The 25,789-nt window shown below is 33.1% G+C and overlaps 1 protein-coding gene across 1 annotated transcript in view; it reads left to right on the top strand.

The window, feature by feature from the left end:
- The window catches only part of CCDC178 (coiled-coil domain containing 178), a 367,438-nt gene that overhangs the window by 78,476 nt on the left and 263,173 nt on the right, over positions 1-25,789 (top strand). Inside the window, exons 10-12 of the mRNA XM_030876614.2 lie at positions 6,602-6,697; positions 6,912-7,048; positions 20,679-20,862. Of these exons, the coding sequence (XP_030732474.2) occupies positions 6,602-6,697; positions 6,912-7,048; positions 20,679-20,862 (417 nt within the window). The remainder of the gene's footprint in view (positions 1-6,601; positions 6,698-6,911; positions 7,049-20,678; positions 20,863-25,789) is intronic.

Raw genomic sequence — 25,789 nt, forward strand, 5'->3', positions numbered from 1 at the left:
AGCAACATTTAATGTTTTAATCTATCATAGAGTGTTGGACTCAGATTTCTCCTCCACATTCTGGTTGTGACCTTCAATTTACACCTTTTAGATACTCAGTTATCTCATCTGAACAACTAGATGTGTGTTAATTTAATATGTTAATAATCTACAAGAGAGATTAGGGTTTAAGGTGTTGATTAAGGGGAAGTACTTCATGAAGTTGTTAAAATTATTCACTGAATTAGTTCAAACCACCAAATACACTTACGTGCTCTCAGATTTGTAAATGGGTGATCAGCCATTAATCTTTAATATGGGCTTTTCTGAAAACTTCTCACTCCCTATTAATTCAATTAGAACTTCAAGTCTTCTTGGGTAAAAAATTCATGTTTCTACATGACTTTTATGATTGAGAACTGCATCAAAGATTAGGATATACCACAAAGATGTTTTCTCATTCAAAAACCTAAAATGTCCTAATATAAATTTAAAACAAGTATTGCACATTAGGGGAAAAAAATAAATCCAACAAAACTGAAGCCATAGAATACACCCTTTAATCATGCCAAGTTAGATGTGTCTCATTTTCTTAATGACTTGGTTACAACTTTATCTGAGAAATGCATTCAAAATATGTTGCAGTATCTAAAAAGCTTGATTAATAGCTTTTTCATGATTATTTACTAAGCAATAGTAATGAGTGGGTATGAAAGCTTGAATATCACTTCGCTAAGTAATTTGGTAGTTTATGAAGAAAATTTTTGGAAAATATTTCAGAGGCTTCTTGAAACAAACATTTATGAAAAGTCTATTTTCATTTGGTTTAGAAATTAAGTCTAATGTTCAATTACCTTGTTAATTTATATACAGGTAAATCATCTTATAATTTATTGAACTTCTCATCTTAAAGTTATAGCATCAGCCCAAATATTCCTTTAATTATGGATAGTAATTCTTCTAAAAATTATATTTAGTATTTCTTTTGGTAAATTGAATACATTTAATACTACTTTTTTAATTTTTATATTAGCTGTTTATTTCATGAAATCGTTTTTAATTTTATTTTTAAAGTTACTCTTTATGGTATATAATATTGGATTTTAACTTACAATAACAATAGTTTCTTTTTTAAATAAGTTAGTTGACTTAAGAAAATTGTTAAATGTATAATAGTACAGATGGTATAGTATGTAAATGTGAATAAAATAATAAAGAGGATTCAGAAATGGTTTGGAAAACAATGTTCTTTTGAATTATTTGCTTTGTCATTAATTTCAGGATTTTGTTGCCTCTTAGAAATATTGGCCTTGTATTTTAATTGTATAATTCAGTGGTTTTTAGTATATTACAAGTTTATGGAACTGTAACCACTATGTAATTTTAGAATATTTTAATTATGCCCAAAAGGGACCCTATACCCATTAGCAGTCATTCTCAATTCCTTCCTCCCCTCAGTCCTTAGCAACCAACAAATTTACTTTCTGTCTCTATGGATTTGCTGCTTCTGGGCATTTCATAGCCATGTTGTAGAATCTATCAGTACTTCATTCCTTTTTTATGTCTGAATAGTATTCCATTGTATGTATATATCACATTTTGTTTATCCATTCATCAGTTGAAGGGTGTTTCGGCTGTTTCTACCTCTTGGCTATTATGAATAATGCTGCTATTAACATTGATGTACAAGTTTTTGCATACATGTTGTCATTTCTCTTGGTTATATACCTAGAAGTGGAATTCCTGGGACTATACATACTATACTATACATACTATACATGCATACTATACATACTATACTATACTAAACATACAATATAATTGTATGTTTAACATTTTAAGGAACTGCCAACTATTTTCAAAGTGACTGCAACATTTTATATTCCCACCAGAAATCTATGAGGGTTCTAATTTCTTCATATCCTCAGCAATAATTGGTATTGTCTATCTTTATTATTAAAACCATCCTATTGGGTGTGAAGTGGTATCTTGTGGTTTCGATTTGCATTTCCCTAATCACTAATGATATAGAAAAAATTTTCATGTGCTTGTTTTCCATTTGTTTATCTCCTTTGGAGAAATGTCTTTTCACATCTTTTGACCATTTTAAATTCAGTTGACATTTCATTATTGAGTTGTAAGTATTCTTTATGTAGCCTGGATATTGGACTCTCATCAGATAGGTAGTTTGAAAATATTTTCTCCTACTCTGTAAAGTGTCTTTTCACTTTTGATAATTCTTGAAGCCCAAAAGTTTTTAACTTTGATGAAGTCTTATTTGTCTATTTTATCTTTGGTTACCCATGCTTTAAGTGTCATATCTAAGAAACTGTTGCCTGAACCAAAGTCACAGGATTTATGTCTATCTTTTCTTCTGATATTTTTATCATTTTAATTCTTACATTTAGGTCTTTGATCCAATTTTAGTAATTTTTGTATGAAGTAGGGGGTCCAAACTCGTTCTTTGCATGAGGGTATCCAGTATTCCCAACAGCACTTTTTTAAAACACTATTTTTTCCCCATTGCATTATCTAGACACCTTTGTTGAATTCAGTCAGTCATTGATTTATTTAGGGACTCTGAATTCTATTCCATTGATTTGTATGTCTTTCCTTGTGCCAGTACTACCATGTTTTGATCACTGTACCTTTGTAGGATGTTTTAAAATCCAAAAGTGTGAGCCCTTCAGTTTTTTTCTTTCAAAGATTGTTTTTGCTATCCTGGGACCTTTGGGTTTTCAAATGTATTTTAGGATATGCTTGTCAATTTCTGAAAAGAAGTAAACTAGCATTTTGAAAGGGGATTGCATGGAATCAGTAGATCAATTAAAGGAGTATTATCATCTTCTAATCCATGAACAAAGGTGTCTTTCTGTTTATTTAAGCCTCTTCAACTCTTTTCAACTATGTGTTATAGTTTTCAGTATATAAATTTTGCACTTTTTAGTAAAATTTATTCCTAATAATTTTATTAATTTTGATGCTACTGTAAATGAACTTTTGTTCTTAATTTCATTTTTGGATTGTTAATTGCTATTGTATGGAAATAAAACTACTTTTTCTGTGTTATACCCTGCAAGTTGCTAAACTTATACTAGACTCTAGTAGGGGTTTTTTTTGTAGATTCATTAGGGTTTTCTATGTATAAGATCTGAAAATCTGCAAATACAAATGCTTTTATTTCTATCCTCCCAATATGGAAACCAGATTATTTATTTTTGTTGCGTAAATACTCCGGCTAGAACCTCAAGTACAATGTTAAAAATGATAAGAGCAAACATCCTGATCTCAGATGATAGCATTCATTTTTCATCATTAAGTATAATGTTTGTTTTTCATACACTTTTATATCAGGCTGAGGAAATTTTGTAGGGTTTTTTGTGTTGTTGTTGTTAAGTGGTTTCATCATGAAAGGGTGTGGAATTATGTAAAATAACTTTTCTATATCCATTGAGAGGATCAGGTGAATTTGATTCTGTATTATATGAATATAGTATATTACATTAAGTGATTTTTGCATATTGAAACAATCTTGCATTCCCAACATGAATCCTACTTGGTTGTGGTGTATAATCCCTCATATATTACTGGATTGTTTGCTGCTATTTTGTGGAGGATGTTTGTGTTTATATTCACAAGTGATATTGGTCTATAGTTTTATTTCTTGTGATGTCTTGGGCAGAATTTGGTATTGGGTAATATAGCCTCATAGAATACTTCTTTCCTAATTTTTAAGAATTTTTGAAGAACTCTTGTTAATTCATCTTTTAACATTTAGTAGAATTCACCAGTGAAGCAATCTACTCCTGGCCTTTTTCTGTGTGGGAAGATTTTGATTATGAATCTCTTTACCTGTTATATATGTATTCGGGTTTTCTATTTTTTCTTAGTCAGTTTTGGTAATTCATGTCATTTTAGTAATTTGTCCATTTCATCTTGTTTATCTAATTTGTCGGCATCAAATGATTTATAGTATTCCGTTATAATCACTTATTTTTGTGAGGTTAATAGTAATGTCCCCTCTTTAATTTCTGATTTTAGTAATTTGACCTTTTTTTTCTTAGTGTATCTAGTTTTCTTAAATTTCTTGACTTTTTCAAATTACTGTCTTTTGGTTTTATTAGGTTTTTGTATACTAGGACTCATTTGTTACCACTCTAAACTTTATTGTTTTCTTTCTTCTACTTGCTTTGGGTTTTGTTTGCTCTACTTTTTGTTTCCTTTAGATGTAAAATTAGATTATTGGCTTGAGATCTTCTTTATTACAGGCGTTAACAGGTATACATGTGTTGCTCTAACGTTATCCAAAAAGTTTTACTATGTTGTTCTTTAATTCTCATTCATCTCAAAGTATTTTCTAATTCTTGAGATTTCTTCTTTGACCTGTTGGTTATATAGGAGTATATTGTTTAATTTCCACATGTTTTTGTATTTCCAAATTTGATTCTGTTACTGATTTCTAATTTCATTCCTGTGTGGTTAGGGAAGATACTTTATATAATTTTAATCTTTTAAAATCTAATGTGACTTGTTTTATAGCCTAACGGTTAGTTTACCGTTTGTCCCAATCATTGTCTACTGTCTCAGGTGGCCACAAAGTTAATCAATTGCCTGTGCTACTTAAAATTTTGACAATCATGGCTTGGGAGAAAATTTCCTCGTGAGATGTTTTGTACTGGGAGAGCTCTGTATCAAGAAAGTACAGATGTCCTCGCAGATGGAGTCATGCAAAAAACCACCAGACAGGTCAAATAATGACAGTTCTGTGATAATGAGGCTTTGAAAGCATTCCAGATCAGTTCTGCTCCCTCTGGTGGCTGCCCAACTGATGGGTTTCTCCACAAACGTGTGCTGTTCAAGGCTATCATGGACCTGGAGTAGGACAAGTTAAAACACCACAAAGCTCATACCTCTTACTCAGATTAGACTGATCTTGAATAGGTGCTCCCTATTTGCTGGAAACCTTCACTTAATTTCCAAAGTTCTGAAAAACGCTGATTTTGACTCTTTTTTTGGCCAGTTTTCTCATTACCTTTATGGAGAAGAGTTTTCAGATATTCTTAATGCACCATGTCTACTGATACCCTTCATAAGGACTATATGTCAGAAAATTGGGGTTTTATTTTACGTTTTTCTCAGTCTTATTTTCCTTCATTCTTGTTTATGGTATGTTTTTCCACACAACTTTTGTAAAATATGCCATCAGACATGTCAACAAATCTTGGTTTACTTGACAAGGTGACATTATCCTTCAGCCCAAGATTATACAAATAAACTCATATTGATTAATAATTTGTACTGTTTTGTGTTTGCATTTAGGTTTTTATTAATCTGAAATTTATTTTTGTTATAATGTGAGTTAGATGTGAAGTAGAAAGATAACTTTGTTTTTCTTTTTTAAACAGAGGTTCTACATTCTTCCAATCCATTAATTAAAGTAAATGATTTGTCTGTCACTGAATTCAAATACCATTAGATCTATTTCTGGGCTCTTGTTTTTCCTTCTGTTCTTTATTGTAATGCCAAAAATAAATAGTCCTTAATGTAATGGTATTATAAGATGTTTTAATATCTGGTAGCGAGTTTCCAACATTATTCTTATTTTTCACATACCTCTTGGCTAGTCTCACATACCTTTTCTTCCATATGAATTTCATTTCATGAAGTTTCAAAGAGAATACTCCTTTTTATCATGTCTTATATTAATTTTGAGGTAACTGACAGTATATCCTATTAAACCTTTCTATGAAATATCATTTTTTCTTGATTTAAGCTTTTAAATAAGAATTTTTGTTTGCTGTATTATAGGTCCTCCCTTTTGTGTTGAATTTATTTCCAGATACTTTATATTTTTGACAAAAGCTTTTAAATATTGTCACAATATATTTAACAGATTATTACTCTTATAGATAAAAGCTATTAATTTCCTTATGACTTTTTTCCAAAAATCATTTATTGTAGTTTTAAATAGAATCTTCTGTCTTCCTGGGTATTCAGTCATATCATCTAAAATTGAAGACATTATATTTTCATATTCAATATTATACTAGTAAAATTTAGTTTCATTATCTACTTGCATTTAGCTAAATTTCACAAAACAGGATTAATAACAATGGTGATGAAAGATAATCTGGTTTCATGTTTTGAGTTCAGTGGACATGGGTTCAGTATTTTATGATTTATTTTGATATTTTATGTTCATTCTTTATATTATATTTGGGTGTGTTTTCCTTGTGCTAGTTTAAAAATTATGGAAACTAGATAGTGAATTTATCAAATGGCTTTTTTGTGGAGTGTTGGCCATATTTATGTTATTTTCTTTTTTAATTTGCTGGTGAGAGCAAAGATTTAAATTTTTGAATTTTTATCAATTCTTATAACTAAAATACATTCTATTTTATCATGATTATGCATTTGTATACTGTTAGACTTGATTTTTGCTATATTTTATTCAGACTCTTGCATCAATTTTCATAAGTGAAAACAGCCTATGGTGTTATTTTATAATATTTTAATCAATATTATGTTATAGTTGCATAATTTGAAAGATAATTTCTTACTTTACAGAAGAGTGGAAAGCTCCGTAGTTTACTGTGTGTGTGTGTATGTATTTTTTCCTTAGCTAGAAGATTTGAAAAGAGTTTATGATCAACTAGTCTGGAAGAAAAAAAATTATGAAAATGAATATTTGGAAGCACTTAATAATTTTTATGCCACAGTAAGTTGATATTTCCCTATTTCCCACTAGAGCTCCATTCTCTATTCCCAAGTATTAACTCATACAACTAAAAGTAATTTCATTATTACACATTTTTTTCTTTTTCTTTTTCACTCAAAAAGAAAAACCAATGTGTAATAATGAAATTACTTTTAGTAATTTTTATTTTAAATCATTTTTACTTAAACATGTATAAATGATGCTTTTTTTAAAGAAAAGAACATGGGATATTGAGCTTTCTAATATCGCAAAAGATTCTTCAGATGTCTCAAAAGCATATTCTCAATTGATGGAAGAAAATAGAAGACTTGAGATCGATATTGAAACTATACTAGGTTATATCAGTGACAGGTAATATTGCAAATATGATTTTCATTCTTATATAGCATATCTAATATGTTAAATATAATAAATCACTTCATTTTGTGTTCCTGGGGTGGTATGATGGTGTTTGCGTTTGTCTTTATAATTAGCTTAAGTTTTATTTCTATCCCAAATGTTGCTCTTTTATCATTCTGAATCCATTTAGAAAAATCAAAATAATGAAAAGGAATTCATATCACTTCCCTTGAACATATTCTCTTATACTTAAAGATACTTTAAAATGTGTCTAACCAAGCTCGTGATCTCCTTCAGACAGTACTCAATTCTTCCTTGAAACTACTAAACTAGATTTCTTAGCTCGTAAACTTATGAGTTTTCTTGATTCCCCTTTCTGTTTCAACCCTCATATTCAACATGTTAACAAGAAATGTTCCACATACTAAACAATTTTTTAATTTATCTGTTTCAATACTGCACCAGCACTCTGGTACAAGCTATTATCATGTCTTGCATGAACTTGTGAACTGGTGATTTCCAAAGCTGGTTTTGTGCAGTGTTGGTGGTGTAGTGGTGAGCATAGCTGCCTTCCAAAGCTGGTTTACCTGCAATAACTGCTCCCTTTCTAATCCATTATCTACATTGTGGTAGGTGTGTTCTTTTTTCTTTCAATTTTTTTAACACAAGTATTATCCGTTTCCCTTCATACTTTCATTAATTTTAGCAGGGGTGAGGGAACAAAAGCCCCTCTTTAACGAACCCCACAAGGTTCCTGAGTAGGCAGGAATGCCTGGCTCTGCAGTCTCCTGTCACACCTGGTTCAGCCTTATTATTTGGTTCAAATACAACGGCTTTACTTCAATTTCTCCTATTTGTCACGTTTTTTCCCCAGCCCTTAAGGTGTTTTTATGCTAATTCCTTTTCAATAAATGTTTTTCCTCCACCTTCTACCTAGTTAATTACTACTTATCTTTAAGATTACAGCTGAGAAGTCAGTTCTGGGTAGCTTTCATTGACTGTCTAGTTATATCCAATTCCTCTATTATGTGTGTATATGGCATACATTTTTCCCTTCATATCGCTTGTCATATTTGCAGCTTTGTGTCTGTAAATATTTGACTGGTGTCCATCTTCCTCAACAAATGGGAAGATCCATGAGGGCAGACATAAGCCATGATCATATTTTCTTCATCATTGAATTCTCATCATCAAGCATAGTTCCTGACATGTACTATGCTATCCATCATTAATTATTGAAAGGAGGGAAAGAGGAAAGAATGGAGAGAGGTGATGATGATACTGGACAATTGTGTAGGAAGTTTGGTAAGATTTCTTAGTGCTTATTTTATCTTTGGATGATAGAATGAAACCATTTGTAAAATTTATCTGTATGTTAAATATACTTTTTTAAAGAAAGCAAAAGGAACATTATTTTCTAAACGATAACCTAAAATTGTAGTTGTAAACTTTATTTTATTAAGAAAGAGAACCAGAGGCGAAGAAAAATCTGAAGGGTGGGTAAGCTAATGACGAGACAGCTCTGGAGAAAAGGAAGAGTGTGAGAGTTACATTGTATTACATTATCCAGCACCAACGAGTACCTGCCAAGTCTTAGTGGTATAAAGGTTTATTTCTACTTGGTACTGCAGCTTCGCTGTGTCTGCTGTGTGTGTGATTCATGTAATTTCTACTTCTCAGATGCAGGGTGCAGGATGGGATCCTTCTAGGGCATGTTGCTCTGGTAGCACAAGTGCATTAGTGAGATAACTCAGTGGCTCTGTAGCTTCCACAGGATGATAAATGTTACTCCTGCTCACACTCCACTGAACAAAGCAAGTCATATGGCCAGGCCCAATGTCAACTGGGTGGGAAGTCTAATCCTGTTAAAAAGAGAGATAATGAACAATTGGGAACACTAGTACAGTCTATCACAGGCAACGGGAACGTAGCAGCCCTGGTTGTAGAGGATTTCCATAGTATGCATTATGCTTGTTCAGATAACATCTTAAGATGTCACTTATTTTTTTTTCTCAATTTGTACTTGAAACTAAAAATTAAATGGATGATTTTAGCAGCAGATTACACAGTGCTGAACAGAGAATTAGTGAAAAGTTTGTAACATGAAGGAGAGATTAAGAGATGTGCAGGCAAGAGTCACATCTGCCACATACCTACGTGATGTTCCAAAGGAAGAGAAAACAAAGGACAGAGGCAATATGTGAGCACATAATCAGCCATTCATCTTGTTTTTTCAAGTCTCTTACTAAGGTGGATGAATGGATAGATAGATAGAGAGAGAGAGAGAGAGAGAAAGAAAATAGACAGATAGATGCAAAAATAATTACTCATTTCCAAATTTCATTTGTTTTTCTTCCAAATCTTCTAAGTCATTTTATGATTCCCTGTTTGATGCAAATACTTAAAGCTTATCTTTTACTGCTTAAACATAGTATGAATATTTTATAATCTGTATCCAATAATGTAAATACCTGTAGTCTTTGTAATCTACTTCTGTATATAATTCTTCTAGCTGATGCTTTTGCTGTCTCTTTTCCCTGTGCTCTTGGCTATCTTTACTGTGTGTTGTCCATTTTCTTCTGGAAACCATTTGTGGAAAATCTTTGAGTCCTAGGATAAAGTTGAGTTAATCATTTGCATCCTCATATTTTTGAAAGCGGTTCTATTTTGCAATTTGTGTCCTTGGATATGCCCAGACTTTTTTTTTCGTTTCCCAAACCATGATATTCAAGCTCCATTTTATCAAATTTCCAGGGCATTCAGAGCAAAAGTATCTTGTATGATCTTTTTATCCCTTTGATTATAATGCATATTTAGTGTAGAAAAGAAAGTGTAAAATGTTCAAAAACAGATTGAAAACCTAAAATCATGTCAATAGATAGAGGTGACACTGTTAATATATTACTGATTTTTTCATTCTTGATGAACGTGTGTTCTGATTTTATTCCCATAATTGAATTTTTTGTCACATTGTTATACAAATTTCAAATACATCATTTAAATATCTGTACAAAAGTCTGTTATATTAGTGAAACTTGATTTTTGCCAGGATTACTCTAATTTTTATATTCAGGTTTTTATTTTTATGACTTACTGTAAGTACATATATTATGTTCAGAAATCTTAGCATCATTGCTGTTTAAAATTTTTAAGTAGATTTATAGAAGTAGATTGGCTATAATATTTTAAAATTTCTAACCCCTCTCTAAAACTGCTTTCCAGAAATATACCACTTATTGAAGCTGAGCAGTTCATGAGCTTGTGTTGCTATGCACTTATGCTAACATTAAGTACTACTATTGTTTTAAAAAAAATCTATTGCAATACAGTAAATGAAAAAATATATTCTCAATATTGTTTCAAACTCCATTTCTCTGATCACTAAGGAGGTGGAATATTTATACATCCTCTCTTGAATTCTACTTTTTCTAAACAATTATTGTGTGCTTCCAAGGAAGAAATAAAGAATTTAGGATTCAGAGAGGCAAAATAGCTAACCTAATTCCCACAGCTAGCACAGCTGGCATTTGAAACCTGATTTTCTATATTTTGATTCAGGATTTTTCTTATGTCATCTTTTGGAATTTAATTTGACTTCAGTTTAAATGGCCTTTAGTGAACACTCAAATATGCTTATTAACATGTTAGTCCAATAATAATAATCGTTAATAGTAGATCTAACATTGAAACTGAAATTATCTTAGGGCACAGGTAAGAGTATGGTGAGTTCACAGAGCTGTACTTTTGACTGTGTAGCTGGAGCTCAGAGCAAGTGCTTTACCTAACTTGTGTTTGTGTATATGTGTGTGTGTGCACGCACCCACGTGTATAAATTCGTACACATGTGTTTTTGTGTGGCAGGCAGGCAGGGACAGATATTGAAGGTAGGGAACTAAATGTCAGGTAATGAATCATTTTAAGGGGTTTGGAATCTGCTGAAGAGTATGGAAATCCACTAAAAATCTCGTATGGTCAGATTTCTCTTTTAAAGACATATTTTAGTGGTAGTTGGATGAGGTAAGGTTTGGGACCTCCCTTCCTAAGGGAGGATATTTTTTAGTCTTGTTGCATGGCTATTTTTTCTTTATGTGACCCAAGCATTTGTGGCTATCTCTTTTTGAGGTTCAAAATCCCACGCTCTTGATTCTTCCTTTAACTTTCTGAAGCTGTTCTTTCTAGGAACCCTCGTTTATCTCTGCTGGTCCCCTGATAGATTAGCTCAGAATTCTAAACACAGCCCATTTGCATTCTTGATCTACTCCCTATCACAGGAATGTTACCTACTCTCATTATTTTAACATGTATCATATTTTTACTTTACTTTTTAATTTCTACCCACATCCTTTATTTCTCCTGATAGTATCATTTTGAATATCTACCCTCTCCCCCAACATCACATCTTGACACCATTATCTATCAAGTAGGTTGTTTCAGGCATCATCCTATTATCCCTCTCTACCATCTTACAGCCAACATCTTACCAACTTCTGTTAAGTCTGTCTTTTAGATGTTGGTCTCCAGTAGGTGCTTTCCTTTCTGTCTGTTTCAATTACCAATGAAATGAACCAGGTCCTAATTGTCTCTTAATTGGAATATTAAATAGGCTTCCAACTGGTCTACCTCATTCCAAGTGTGAGCCCTCAGATTCAGCATATAGAGCATCACTGGTACAATTTATCTACAAAGGATGAATTATTATTTACTTTCAAAAGCTTTAAAAATTTTCAGAGGCTTCCTACCAGCTATAGGATAAAGCTTCCAGACTGATAAATTAGAAACAGTAATCTGTCACCTTCACAGCTCCAGACATCTCTTACTACTCCCTTCCATGATTTTTTAATGTTCTAGCCTATTAAAATGGTTACATATTCAAACTCATATTGTTTTAAGCTTCAGTCTTTGCAGTCTTTGTCTCTAGTTTCCTCTGCTTCCCTTCTTTTCCTTCCCCCACCCCCTCCTTCTCCTCCTCCTCCTCTTCTTTTTTTTTTGGCTTCGTTTTTTAAATATGGTTAATTGAACATTCATACAATAGCTCAGACATTAACTCTTCCCAGATGCTTCTCCTCGTGGTAACTTATTTTCCCCTCTCTACAAACCATGGTGGTATTAACTGCTTTTTCTGCTTCTTCCATTATTGTACTTAGGATTGCAGAGGAATATCTTTTTCATGTCTCTTTTTTTTTTCCTTCATGAGAATATAAACTGGCAACCTTTGTTTTAATTCATCTTTGTACCCCAATCACTTAGGGTAGCACTTGACATGTAATCAGTGCTCAATAAGTATCCATTAACTCACTCTCCCTGGTTAACTCTCTCCTAGCACTTATCACACTAGGTACAGTTACTGTTGGCTTGCTTATTTGTTGTCTCCTCTCAGCTGAGCTCCTTGCTGGCAGGCATTGTGTGTGTCTGCATGTGCGTGGGTGTCTGTGTCTTTCTCAATACGTGTTAAATAAATATCTTAATGAACAAATGAGAGCTGAATATAAACATTTTTTAACCTTGTGTCTTTTTTTGCTTCAGTGTCTGCGCTTCTATTCTCTCTGCTATATGTTCTGATAGCACATCTATCTGTGCTTTTTCTGCTCCACAGCAATATTAATGGTTATTTACCTTTTCTTATATTTGTATTTTTTTCTCTCATTGTCTTGCATCTCATTTAACCAGATAGCACTGTAATGACGATCCATACTGTTAAACATTTTTTAATTAAAAAAAACACTATTAAATCACTTGTTTTTTAAATCATTCATACAATAACTCAGACATTAACTCTTCCCAGGTGCTTCTCGTCATGGTAACTTATTTTCCCCTCTCTACAAACAAGGGTCGTATTGATTATTACTACCTTACTCAATGTATGCAAGCACAGTGTATATTATCCTCAATACCCCCCTATTACATAAGGAGCAATCAGGATTTGAATGTAGGTCTGTCTGACTCCAAAATTTATGTTCTTTCTTCTTAGTAACATTGCCTCTCCTCTTCCACTGGCAAGTCTTGGTTCCTATTTCTGACGTGTTACAGCAGGCTCTGGACACATTTACTAACTACTTCAAAAAAAAAGTCAAGCTTATTGCTTTATTCAATTCTGCATCTCTTTATTTGGCTATAGCCATTGCTTTTCTCAAAAGAGCTCTGTTGTTTTTACACTCTTCTTTGATTTTTCTTTTTTATTCGACCATTTATGTGAATCACCTTCCCCTTAGTCACAGCTTCTTTTTATTTCCTTAAGTTCAAAAATAATAGTAAGAAAATTCTTAATGCAAATCATTGGCACTCATCTAGTGGATACGCGCATGAAACTTCCCCCAGTTTGTACTGTTGTATCCACCGTCTCACCATTTGATGCCATTCCCAACTCTTATACTATTTGAATAAATTACATTAATTCAGTATATGATCTATTGTTCATATATAGTTCATTTTAAAAATGGCAACGTTAAAAAAAAGATGCCATACTTAACAAAATTTGTTCAGTACTATGTGCATAACAAATATTTGCAGGACCTTTGGGTGATGGTGATGATATATGATTACTTACCTTGCAGTAGCAGTGTACGATTTAATAATTTTGTCTTTTAAATAAGCATCCATTTGCAATGGACCTTTTACATTTGGGACATTTGACTTGAGCAAATAATTTCACTTGATTGCTTATTCACATGATAGGCAGGCTTAAGCAACCTAAGTCAAGGAAAATGAACTTGTTTAAGACGATTTGAAACTGATTAGTTTGAATTTAGTTTGCTGAAGTTAACTGTGTGGTATGAATTTCTATATAGCCATTTTCTTAACATTTAAGCTCTGTAAAATATTCCGAACATCTACTTCTAATGCTCTGCTGTACCTCAAGCAAGACCATGCCATTGTAACTGCAGTGATCCAAAGATGGGGTTGATAATCGAGGGAAATGAGCAAAAAACCTATTGAACACCATAAAGACATACTGGTATATTTTATGAAATGTGTTTATCAAGAGTTAACAGGATGGTGATTTATTTGTAGAGATGGCAATTAGAATATTATTGAAGTTGTTAAATACCCTGGAATCCTTAGATTGAATCCACAGGGTACTGTATTTTTATATTTATTTAGCTATATCTTACCAGCCTATTAATTTGTTACTTCATAGGAGTATAGATACAGACTATGATTTAAAAAAAAAAAATACAGTAAACCTTTGACAGCAAACCTTTGAATGAAAATTCTTAAACTATTTTGCTTTTATTTTTTAATTTTGCGGATATTAAAAGAGACAGTGGTATATGCACCATTCAAAATAGCTACTCAGCAATGTGTTAGTCTAGTTTAGACTTCTCTTAAAAAGGAATTAAAATCTTGCAAATAAATCTCCCTTCCTATTTCTATTCTCTCCCTCTTCAGAAACGATCAAAACCTGAATTTGGTGTGTATTCAGTACATGCAAGAAATTGGATTCTTAGTTCTTAGACCTACACATTCCTAATAATCTTGTCTTCCACCTCACACCAACCACCCTCTATGACAGTTTTACCTATATCTTGTCATTTCCAATATTGGAGTTACCTGCTGATCTCAGTTTTAAGAGTCCACTCTCTGACAACCAACACCTCTCTCTCCAGCTTACTTACTCTCCTAGTACTGTCACTCTAACAATTATTTGACCCTTTAAGATGACCAATCTATCATGCCTACTATATTTGTATATTCCCCTTCTTGTCCTTCCTTCCTTTCTTACAGAACCTACTTATATTTGATCAAAATAAGCATTCATTTAAATAACTTTCAAAACCTTGTTTCTATGACTTGAAAAGCCCTATCATTGAATTAAGCCAGTATCCTAACCTCTGATTGTGGCTAAAGGAAAACATGAGTGCGCTAATTTCTGTCATCATGGGGGAATCCTGGTTTGATGGGCCTTAAAGGTTATAGAATGTGAGGTCTCTTTATGAAAAAAAGAACGTAAGATCATGAATACAGAATGCCCACAGCCATTTTAATGTCACTTGACAGAAGATACATTATATTAGAAAAAGAAAATAGTCATTGTGGTTAAAATATCTCATTTTTGCAAACTTTACAAAAACATATGGCCATGTGAAAACACTGTTAGGAACACTCAAAGGACTGTATAAGGGCTGGGGATCAGTTAGAGGCCCTAATATTTAAGCTTCTTTAGCATTGGAATACATTTGCCCCTGAGTAGAACTTAAATTTTATGGCTATAAGTCTCAAGTGACATTCAGCACTACCAAGAAATGTCTAGACAGTTCAGTTTTTCTGACAACTGTTTCATATCTTCTTACTCTCTTCAATCCTAATGCCCACATCACCCTCACTTTAATAATCTTCCCATATAATTCATAGAGAACACAGATGCAATAAATGAGAATTACCTTTTTCTCTTACCAGTCTATTTGCATCTGTCTTCACACATTCTGATATAATAATGGAAGGCCCTTCTGCTCATTACCCATGCACTTGCCAAGTAGATGCTGTTGTCTCTTACACAGGGGCTTTGCACCTACAATTTTCTCCTCTTTCCCATGAATCATTATTATTTCTCTTTTAATAGCGTATGAACATTGCCTAATATTGCTCAGCTTGGAAAGAAGCAAACACAAGATAAAACGCAGACCTGCATCCCAGCTCTGTCCTTCTGTTCTTTATAACAAATCTTATGCAAATAAGCACTCCTGTTCCCCTGAACTCATACTTCATTTTCTATTCAACCCATTCAAACAAGGATTTTCTCGAAGTATCATATTCTAGATCCAAAGTTATTTTTTCTCATTAATTTGAAGATATTTTTCAGTTTTTCTTTCATTTAGTTTTTAAACTATTGTACATATTTAAGGTGTACATCATGATGATTTGAATATTCATAGTGAAATGATTACCTCAAGCTAATTAACATATCTCATGCAGTTACCTTTTATGTGGGTGTGTGATGAGAGCACCTGAAATATACTATCTTAGCAAATTTCCAGTATTTAATTATTATTAATTACTATTATTAATTATAGTCATCATGTTGTACATTAAATCTCTAAACTTATCCATATTTCATTTAGTTTTGCTTGATACGACATCTGACGACATTTGGATATCATTTCTTTGTTGGTAATCTATTTTTTCTCTCTGGGAACTTTAGAATTTTCTCTTCCTATTTCAGAGTTCTGAAATTTCACAATTCCATGTCTAGGGGTGTGTGTGTTTCTGTGTGTGTAATATATCCAGTTTACCACTAAGTGGGACTTTTCAATTTAATGACCCATGTTGGTTTTCAGTACTGGAAATTTTTCAGGTATAATTTTGTTACATACACCCCCATCTGTTATTTTCTTCAAAAAATTTCAGTTTTATTGAGGTACAATTGTCAAAATTGTATATATTAAAACTGTGAAATGTAATGATTTGACAAACTTTGTGAAATACCACCCATCAGTAACCTCACAGAGTTACTTTTTTTTAAAAATTTTGTGCTGAGGTCTTAAGGTCTACACTCGGCAAATTTCAAGTAAGCAATACAGTATTATTAACTACAGTCATCATACTGTACATTAGATCCTCAGAGCTTATTCATCTTATAACTGAAGGCTTGTACCTTTGACCCTATCTCCCCCATTTTCACCACCTGTCAGCCCTTGGTAACCACCATTCTGCTCTGTATTTCTTTGACTTCTGTTTTTTTCTTCTTTAGATTCCTCATATAAATGAAATCATGACAGCATTTGTCTTTCTTTGTCTGGCTTATTTCACTTGGCATAATGCCCTCTAGATTCATCCATCTTATTGCAAATGGCAGGATTCCCTTATTTCTCATGCTTGAATAATATTTCACTATATATCAATATGTATAGTGATCTCACAACTTCTTTGTTCATTCATCCATTGACAGACACTTAAGTAGTTTCCATATCTTACTATTGTGAATGATGCTGCAGTGAACATGGGACAGACGCTGCAGACATCTCTTTGAGAAACTGATTTTGTTTCCTCATATATATAACCAGAAGTGGGATTGCTGGATCGTATGGTAGTTGTGGGATTTTTTTTTTTTTTTTGAGGAACCTTTATACTGTGCTTCGTAATGGCTGTACCAATTTACATTCCCATGAACAGTATACAAGGATTCCCTTTTCTCCACTTCCCTTGTGAGCATTTTCTGTCTCTTGTCTTTTTGATAAAAGCCATCTTAACTGGTGAGAAGTGATACCTCACTGTGTCATTGATTTGCATTTCCTTGGTGATTACTAATGTTGAGCACCTTTTCATGTACTTGTTAGCCATTTTTATGTCTTCTTTGGAAAAACGTCTACTCAGGTCATTTCCCCATTTTTATAATTGGGTTATTTTGTTTTTACCTATTGAATTATATAAATTCCTTACACATTTTGTACATGAACCCCTTATTACATAAATGGTTTGCAAATATTTTCTCTCATTCTGTAGGTTGCCTTTTCAATTTATTAATTATTTCTTTTGCTGTGCAGAAGATTTTTAGTTTGATATAGTTCTACTTGTTGATTTTTGCATTTGTTTCCTGTGCTTTTGGTGTCATATGCCAAATATAATTGCCAAAACCAATGTCAAGGAGATTTTTCTCTGTGTTTCCTTCTAGGAGTTTTATAGTTTTAATTCTTGCATTTAAGTCTTTAATCCATTTCAAGTTAATTTTTATGAGTGGTGCAAGATAGGAGCACAGTTTTTGTTTTTGCATGTGACTACCCAGTTTTCCCTGGATATTTATGTATTGACGAGATAATCTTTTCCCCACTGTGTGTTGTTGGTACCCTTGTCAAAGATTAGTTGACTCTATATACTTGGGTTTATTTCTGGGCCGTTGATTCTGTTGCATTGGCCTATGTGTCTGTTTTTATGCCAGTACCATAGTGTTTTGATTACTAAGCTTTGTAATACAGTTTGAAATAAAAAGTGTTATACCTCCAGTTTTGTCCTTCTTTCTCAAGATTACTTTAGCTACTTTGGACCCTTTTTGGTTCCATATGAATTAGGATTTTTTTTTCCTGTTTCTGTGAAAAATGTGATTAGAATTTTGATAGAGATTGCATTGAATCTCTAGATTACTTTGTGTAGTATGACCTTTTTAACATTATTAATTATTCTAATCCATGAACACAGGATATCTTACCATTTATTTTTCTTCCTTAATTTCTTTCAACAATGTCTTATAGCTGTCAATATACAGGATTTTCACCTCCTTGGTTAAATTTATTCTTGAGTACTTTATTATTTTTGATACTATTATAAATTGGATTGTTTTCTTTATGTCTTTTTCAAGTAGTTCATTGTTAGTTTATAGAAATGCAACAGATTTTTATGTATTGATTTTGTATCTTGCAAGTTTACTGAATTCATTTAATTATACATTTTTTGGTGGAGTTTTAAGGATTTTCTATATAAGACCATGTCATCTGCCAACAGAAAATTTTAATTATTCCTTTCTTATTTGCATACTTCTTTTTCTTACCTAAATTCTCTGGCTAAAACTTCCAGTACTATGTTGAGTAGAAGTGGTAAGAGTTGGCACACTTAATCTTGTTGCTGATCTTAGAGAAAAAGCTTTCAGCTTTTCACCATTGAGTATGATTATAGCTGTGGGCTCATCATATATGGCCTTGATTATGTTGAGGTAGATTCCCTCTATATTCACCTTGTGGAGAGTTTTGCTCATAAATGGATGTAGAATTTTGTCAGATGCTTTTTCTGCACCTATTGAGATGATCATATGGTTTTTATCCTTAATTCTGTTAAAGTGGTGTATTGCATTTATTTATTTACATATGTGAACCATCTTAGCATCCCAGGAATGAATCCCACTTGATCATGGTATATGATCTTTTTAATGTGCTGTTGAATTCTGATTGAAGGTTTTTGCATCTGTGTTCATCAGAGTTATTGGCCTATAATTTTCTTTTCTTGTAGTTTGTTTTTCTGGCTTCAGTGTCAAGGTAATGCTGGCCTAATTAAATAAGTCTGTAAGTGTTCTCTCCTCTACAATTTGTGGAAAGAGTTTGAAAAGGTTCGTGTTAATTCTTCTTCAAATGTTTGGTAGAATTCACCAGTAAAGCCATCAGGTCATAGCTTTTTTTCATTGGAAGTTTTTAATTACTGATTCAATTTTCTTATTATTGGTCTGTTCATATTTTCTATTTCTTCATGATTCAGCAGATTATACATTTCTAGGAGTGTATACATTTCTTCTAGGTTACCCAAATTTTGGCATACAATTGCTCATAAGTCTCTTTGATTCTTTCTATATTTATGGTATAGGTTGTAGTGTGACCCCTTTCATTTCTGATTTTGTTTGAGTTCTCTATATTTTTCTTAGTGTAGCTAAAGATTTACCAATTTTTATATATTTTAAAAAACACACCTCTTTCCGTTGATGATCTTTTCTTTTGTTTTTGGCTTATTTCACTTGTTTTGCTCTGATTGTTGTTTTTTCTTTTCTTCTCCTAACATTAGACTTAGTTTCTTCTTATTTTTCTAGTTCTTGAGGTATAAAGTTAGGTGGTTTATTTGAGATCTTTATTTCTTAATGTAAGCATTTATCATTATAAACTTCTATCTTAAAACTCTTTTTGCTGTATCCTGTAAGTTTTAGTATTTAGTATTTTAGTATTTTCATTTTTATTTGTTTCAAGATATTTTTTGATTTCCCTTCTGATTCCTTCTTTACCCATTGGTTGAGTTCTTGATCTTTGGGTCTTCTCTTCCCAATGCCCTAGCTCTGTATGAACCTATAGCCTCTGTCAGTGAGTTGGTTCTTTCACAAACGAGTGCAACTCACACAAACCCCTGCTGTGATGTAGTGAACCTTGACCTGGTAACCCATCTGGTGGAATACCTTCAGCTAGTTTCTTCCTGCTTCTCCTCAACTCCTGCTTTGCTTTCCAGTTCCATTTCTATTCTACAGGCGTGGTTACCTCATTTTTGACTGTAGCTATGTCTTTTTAGTATTTTATTCTTATATCGTATGCCTCGATCTGTATTTGGAACAAAGGTGTTACACAATCTGGACAAGAAACAACTAATTTGCCATAGAGTTTAGTAAATATTTCTCGGTGTTTTTGTAAATTTTATAATGATAATAATGCCTTACTTTTTTTCCTCTATTAACTCTTTTCCCTTAGCTATTGGTTCTCTTTTTGAGAGTTTTGTTTTAGTTATTAGTTTTCCTTTGTTGAGTTTTGTTTCTCTTTTTCATGGGCTGTTTCTTATATTTTATTTTATATATATATATAAATATATATAAAATATATAAAAATATTTATGTTTTCTTATATCTTATTATTCTTAGTAGCAATGTTATATAAGATTAGAAAAGATGGGTTGCTGTAGAAGGAAATGAGTGCTCCGAAATTTGAGCCTCTTGGCTCCCCAGGCCTTTCTTATTAGTACACTTATTCTCCTAAGATTGGGCACAGCCTGACGATTAGAGGTAGCCATCAGGAGAAGAAGAAAAATAAATGGAATTTTGGGATATATTTTCTCTAATCAAGTTTTGATTAAGTATCTGTTTATTTTGCATTTTTGGTAACATGAAATATGACCTTGTTCCTTTTTTACTATTATTAAATGTATACTGTTTTGGAATAATCATATCAGTGTTTTTGCTTTATTTTTTTAACAGTATAAGGAAAAAATCAGAGCTCAAGTCTGAAATCCAATCTTTGTTGCAACTGAGGTCAAAAAATGAAGATTTTCTTAAACAGCTATACAAGGAAGCTTATAACATTGGTGCCGTTTTCCACCTAACCAGATTTAAAACAGAGGAATTAGAACAGAAAACAGCAGAAGTGAGAAGAAGATTCAAGGTTTGTATCTCTGTGTTCTTCTTAGTTATGAAAAGGGTAATGAGCCTGAATTTCATCGATTTAATATTGATAGAGTTTAATTTAAGCTATATTAGTCTTTTCAAAAAAGTCACTCCTTCTGATAAATCAGAAGAAAATCCCTTTTCTTCAGAGGTCCAGCCTGAATAGAAGAGAAATGGGGCTCAATGTAGCTAACTAACACTCATGTCTACTTTTTTCTATCACCAACCTTAAATACCTGGATCACCAGAAGAGAGTGGTGCTTGGTTCAGTCTCATCCTACATATCTAATGTATAATAGTTCTGTCTCTGGTAGGAAGAAGGGATGCTGGGAAGTGCCCTTGCACAGTTACCAATGTAAGAAAAGGCTGTACCTACATTAGGCCTGCAAGTTATTAGATTCCAGGGTACCAAGCAATTAGTAGACCACAGAGCTGCAAAAACAACTGCTCATATGCGTCTAATCCATTCCTATGTGAGAGAGATGACAAATAGCCACTCCCTGTCACTTGGCATAGGGACTATCAAAGTTAACTCCGTTTTACCGCAAACCAGGGGACCACTTTAACAGGCTACTTCTGTCCATCACACATCACATCTGCACCTCTTCCATCTTTGGCGTTTTTTTAATTAAAGACTTTTGGTCATACAAGTATCTGTAAAATACAGAGTCTGTATTCTCTGTTTAAGCCCTGCAGTAGCACTATCTTCACTGAAGACTTCGTCTTGTGCTATTTAAATTTAGGACATGTAGATTGTCTGCCAGTAAATGTTTCTGTACTGTGACACCAGGATTTTCTTCCCATACTGAGTCCAGCTCTCCGACTGACTTGGTATATTGTGCCTATGTCCCTTCCCATGGGTTATTCAGTGGGATGTTCATATTTTATATGTTTCAAAATCAGTATAATAAAAGTTATGTATAGTAAAAATTAACCTCAAAATTATTTTAGAAATATAAGGAATGTGATTATATACATGGTTTAGCATATATAACAATATTATAGATGTCATTTATAATTTGCTTTGATTTTTCATTAACATGTGTTGCTCTATGGCCATCAATTAATTTTTTTTCATTGAGACTATCAGTGAAGACATCATGCACAGATGTGGCCACTTAATGTTTTTATTTATTCAGTTGACAGGAAACCCTTGGTATCATTCATGTATTTGTCCCATAGCTGTCACAACCTACTTTAATTCTTCAGACATATTGCTTCACTAACCTGAGGCACTAGTTTATTAAGAAGGATATTGCACTGAACTGTTTATTCTAAATTTTCCTGATGCCATAAACTACAATATGTAGGTTAAGTGCAAATTTGATGTGACTCCACTATACTTGCTTTGCCAACCCAAATTGCCAGCCGAAAGCGAAGTGTCTTTCTGGCTAGATCAAGCCGAATTGAAGAAATCGTTCATCAGGTCCTTTAACTACTGTATGGCTGAGAGATAACTAGAAGGAAGCAACAGAAAGAAATTACTCCATCTAGGAAATATTCCCCTTTGCTACGCATGTCTGCTAATCTCTGAGTTGAATATATAGGACATTAAATTTCTAGATGTATACATGTGTATCTGCGTCAGAGTGGTAATGAATTAAAAATAAATTTCTAGATAGGCCTTAGACAATTCAGGTTTGTAGTAATTCATGTTTGTAGTTTCTACCTTTGCAATGACCCACTGTCTTTCATTGTCTAATTAATTAAAATCTATATAATTTTCTCAGTCAGGGCATCGTGTTTTACTTGCAGAAAATTTTGTGTATTTGTTGATACTGAAATTAGTCCTTAATACATGTCTTCCAGAAATTAATTAGAGCCATACCACCTATGAGCTAGATCTGAAAAATAACCTTTTATAGCCTTAGAAGTAGACTTTCAGAATTATGTTTTTTTCAAATGCCTCTATAAAATGCCCAATAAGTTTTTGGCAGTCTTAAACTAGAAGCAACCCTGAACAATCAAAATATCTAGCAGTTTATGGAATATTCCAGCTATTACAGATGATTTGCCCCAATATTTCCATACCTTCAATCCCAATAACTGTTCTATTCAGAAAAGACATGATTAGCCAAGTCTTAGGATAAAATTAGCTGATAGTGATGGGAGATAAATCAATAAAAGGGTAATATGTGTTCAATTATGGTGTGAACAGAAAATCATCCAGTATTGTCTGGAGAATGTGATATTGTAACAAAAAAAATTCTTGAAAGCTTTCATCAGATGTTAAGTACTTCTTAACATTCAGTAGAAGATTTCTGTTCAAGCTGCAGGAATTTGGAGGATTTTTGCTTGAACATATCAGAATTCTGGTAGAAAAGTAAAATATCAAACCACTCTGGTTCCAGGTTAAAATGATGGTATTAGAACTAAGTGAAAACTTAGTAGAAAAGAAGGAAGGCAGTAGAAAGGAAGACATAGTTTTCTGCAAGCCTACTATATGCTGGACTCTATACATGTTAATTAATTTAGTGTTCATGATTCTGTGTGGTTGTTATTAATACACTCATTTTGGGGTGAAGTGATTTGCCCAAAGTAGCCTAGCTTTTAGGTAGCTGTGTAGACTTTGGGGACAAGGTCTTCTGATGCTGGCCTTGGAATAAACTAGTCAGTCAGATACTAACTACACATATACTCTGACAAACAAAGATTGAGTCAGGTTCAAAAATTCAAAATAACCATATTAGGGATGATTTTTAAGACTTTGTTTTTTTAGGGCAGTATTAGGGTCACAGCAAAATTGAGTTGAAGGACACAGATTTCCCATATCCCCATGCTTCCACACATGCATAGCCTCACCCATTATCAACATACCCCAGCAGAGTGGTACATTTGATACAATCAATGAACATACATTGCCACATCATAATCACTCAAGGTCTATAGTTTACATTATGGTTCACTCTTGATGTTGTGTACATGCCTTTATTTTGAACAAATGTATAATGGCATATGTCCATCATTATGGTATCATACAGAGTATTTTAACTTCCCTAAAACTCCTCTATACTCTGCCTATTCATTCCTCTCCCCACTCCCCAAACCATGGCAACAACTGATCTTTTACTCCATAGTTTTGCCTTTTCCAGAATGTCATAATGTAGCCTTTTCAGATTGGTTTTTCTCACTTACTAATATACATTTAAGGTTCCTCTGTGTGTTTTCATGACTTGATAGCTCATTTCTTTTTAGCACTGAAAAATATTCTGTTGTCTGGATGTACCACAGTTTATCCATTCACGTACGGATAAGTATCTAGATAGCTTCCAAATATTGGCAAACCCTCCAGAAAGTAGGCATAGAGAGAACTTACCTCTATATAATAAAGGCCATATATGACAAACCTACAGCCAACGTCGTTCTCAATGGTGAAAAACTGAAACCATTTCCACTAAGATCAGGAACACAAGGTTGCCCACTATCACCACTATTATTCAACATAGTTTTGGAAGTTTTAGCCACAGCAATCAGAGAAGAAAAAGAAATAAAAGGAATCCAAATCGGAAAAGAAGAAGTAAAGCTGTCACTGTTTGCAGATGACATGATACTATGCATAGAGAATCCTAAAGACTCTACTAGAAAACTACTAGAGCTAATCAATGAATTTGGTAAAGTTGCAGGATACAAAATTAATGCACAGAAATCTCTTGCATATACACTAATGATGAAAAATCTGAAAGAGAAATTAAGGAAACACTCCCATTTACCATTGCAACAAAAAGAGTAAAATACCTAGGAATAAACCTACCTAAGGAGACAAATGACCTGTATGCAGAAAATTATAAGACACTGATGAAAGAAATTAAAAATGATACAAACAGATGGAGAGATGTACCATGTTCTTGGATTGGAAGAATCAACATTGTGAAAATGACTATACTACCCAAAGCAATCTACAGATTCAATGCAATCCCTATCAAACTACCAATGGCATTTTTCACAGAACTGGAACAAAAAATTTCACAACTTGTATGGAAACACAAAAGACACCGAATAGCCAAAGCAACCTTGAGAAAGAAAAATGGAGCTGCAGGAATCAGGCTCCCTGACTTCAGACTATACTACAAAGCTACAGTAATCAAGACAGTATGGTACTGGCACAAAAACAGAAATGTAGATCAATGGAACATGGTAGAAAGCCCAGAGATAAACCCACGCACATATGGTCACCTTATTTTTGATAAAGGAGACAAGAATATACAATGGAGAAAAGACAGCCTCTTCAGTAACTGGTCCTGGGAAAACTAGACAGCTATATTTAAAAGAATGAAACTAGAACACTCTGTAACACTATACACAAAAATAAACTCAAAATGAATTAAAGACCTAACTGTAAAGCCAGACACTACAAAACTCTTAGAGGAAAACATAGGCAGAACACTCTATGACATAAATCACAGCAAGATCTTTTTGACCCACCTCTTAGAGAAATGGAAATAAAAAATAAACTAATGGGACCTAATGAAACTTAAAAGCTTTTTCAGAGCAAAGGAAACCATAAACAAGACAAAAAGACAGCCCTCAGAATGGGAGAAAATATTTGCAAATGAAGCAACTGACAAAGGATTAATCTCCAAAATTTACAATCAGCTCATGCAGCTCAATAACAAAAAACAAACAACCCAATCCAAAAATGGGCAGAAGACCTAAATAGACATTTCTCCAAAGAGTATATACAGATTTCCAACAAACACATGAAAGAATGCTCAACATCAATAATCATTAGAGAGATGCAGATCAAAACTACAATGTGGTATTACCTCACACCAGTCAGAATAGCCATCATGGAAAAATCTACAAACGATAAATGCTGGAGAGGGTGTGGAGAAAAGGGAACCCTCTTGCACTGTTGGTGGGAATGTAAATTGATGCAGCCACTATGGAGAACAGTATGGAGGTTCCTTAAAAAGCTAAAAATAGAA

The sequence above is a fragment of the Globicephala melas genome, chromosome 13 (genome assembly GCF_963455315.2).
Source record: "Globicephala melas chromosome 13, mGloMel1.2, whole genome shotgun sequence".
In the NCBI taxonomy this organism is placed as follows: Eukaryota; Metazoa; Chordata; class Mammalia; order Artiodactyla; family Delphinidae; genus Globicephala; species Globicephala melas.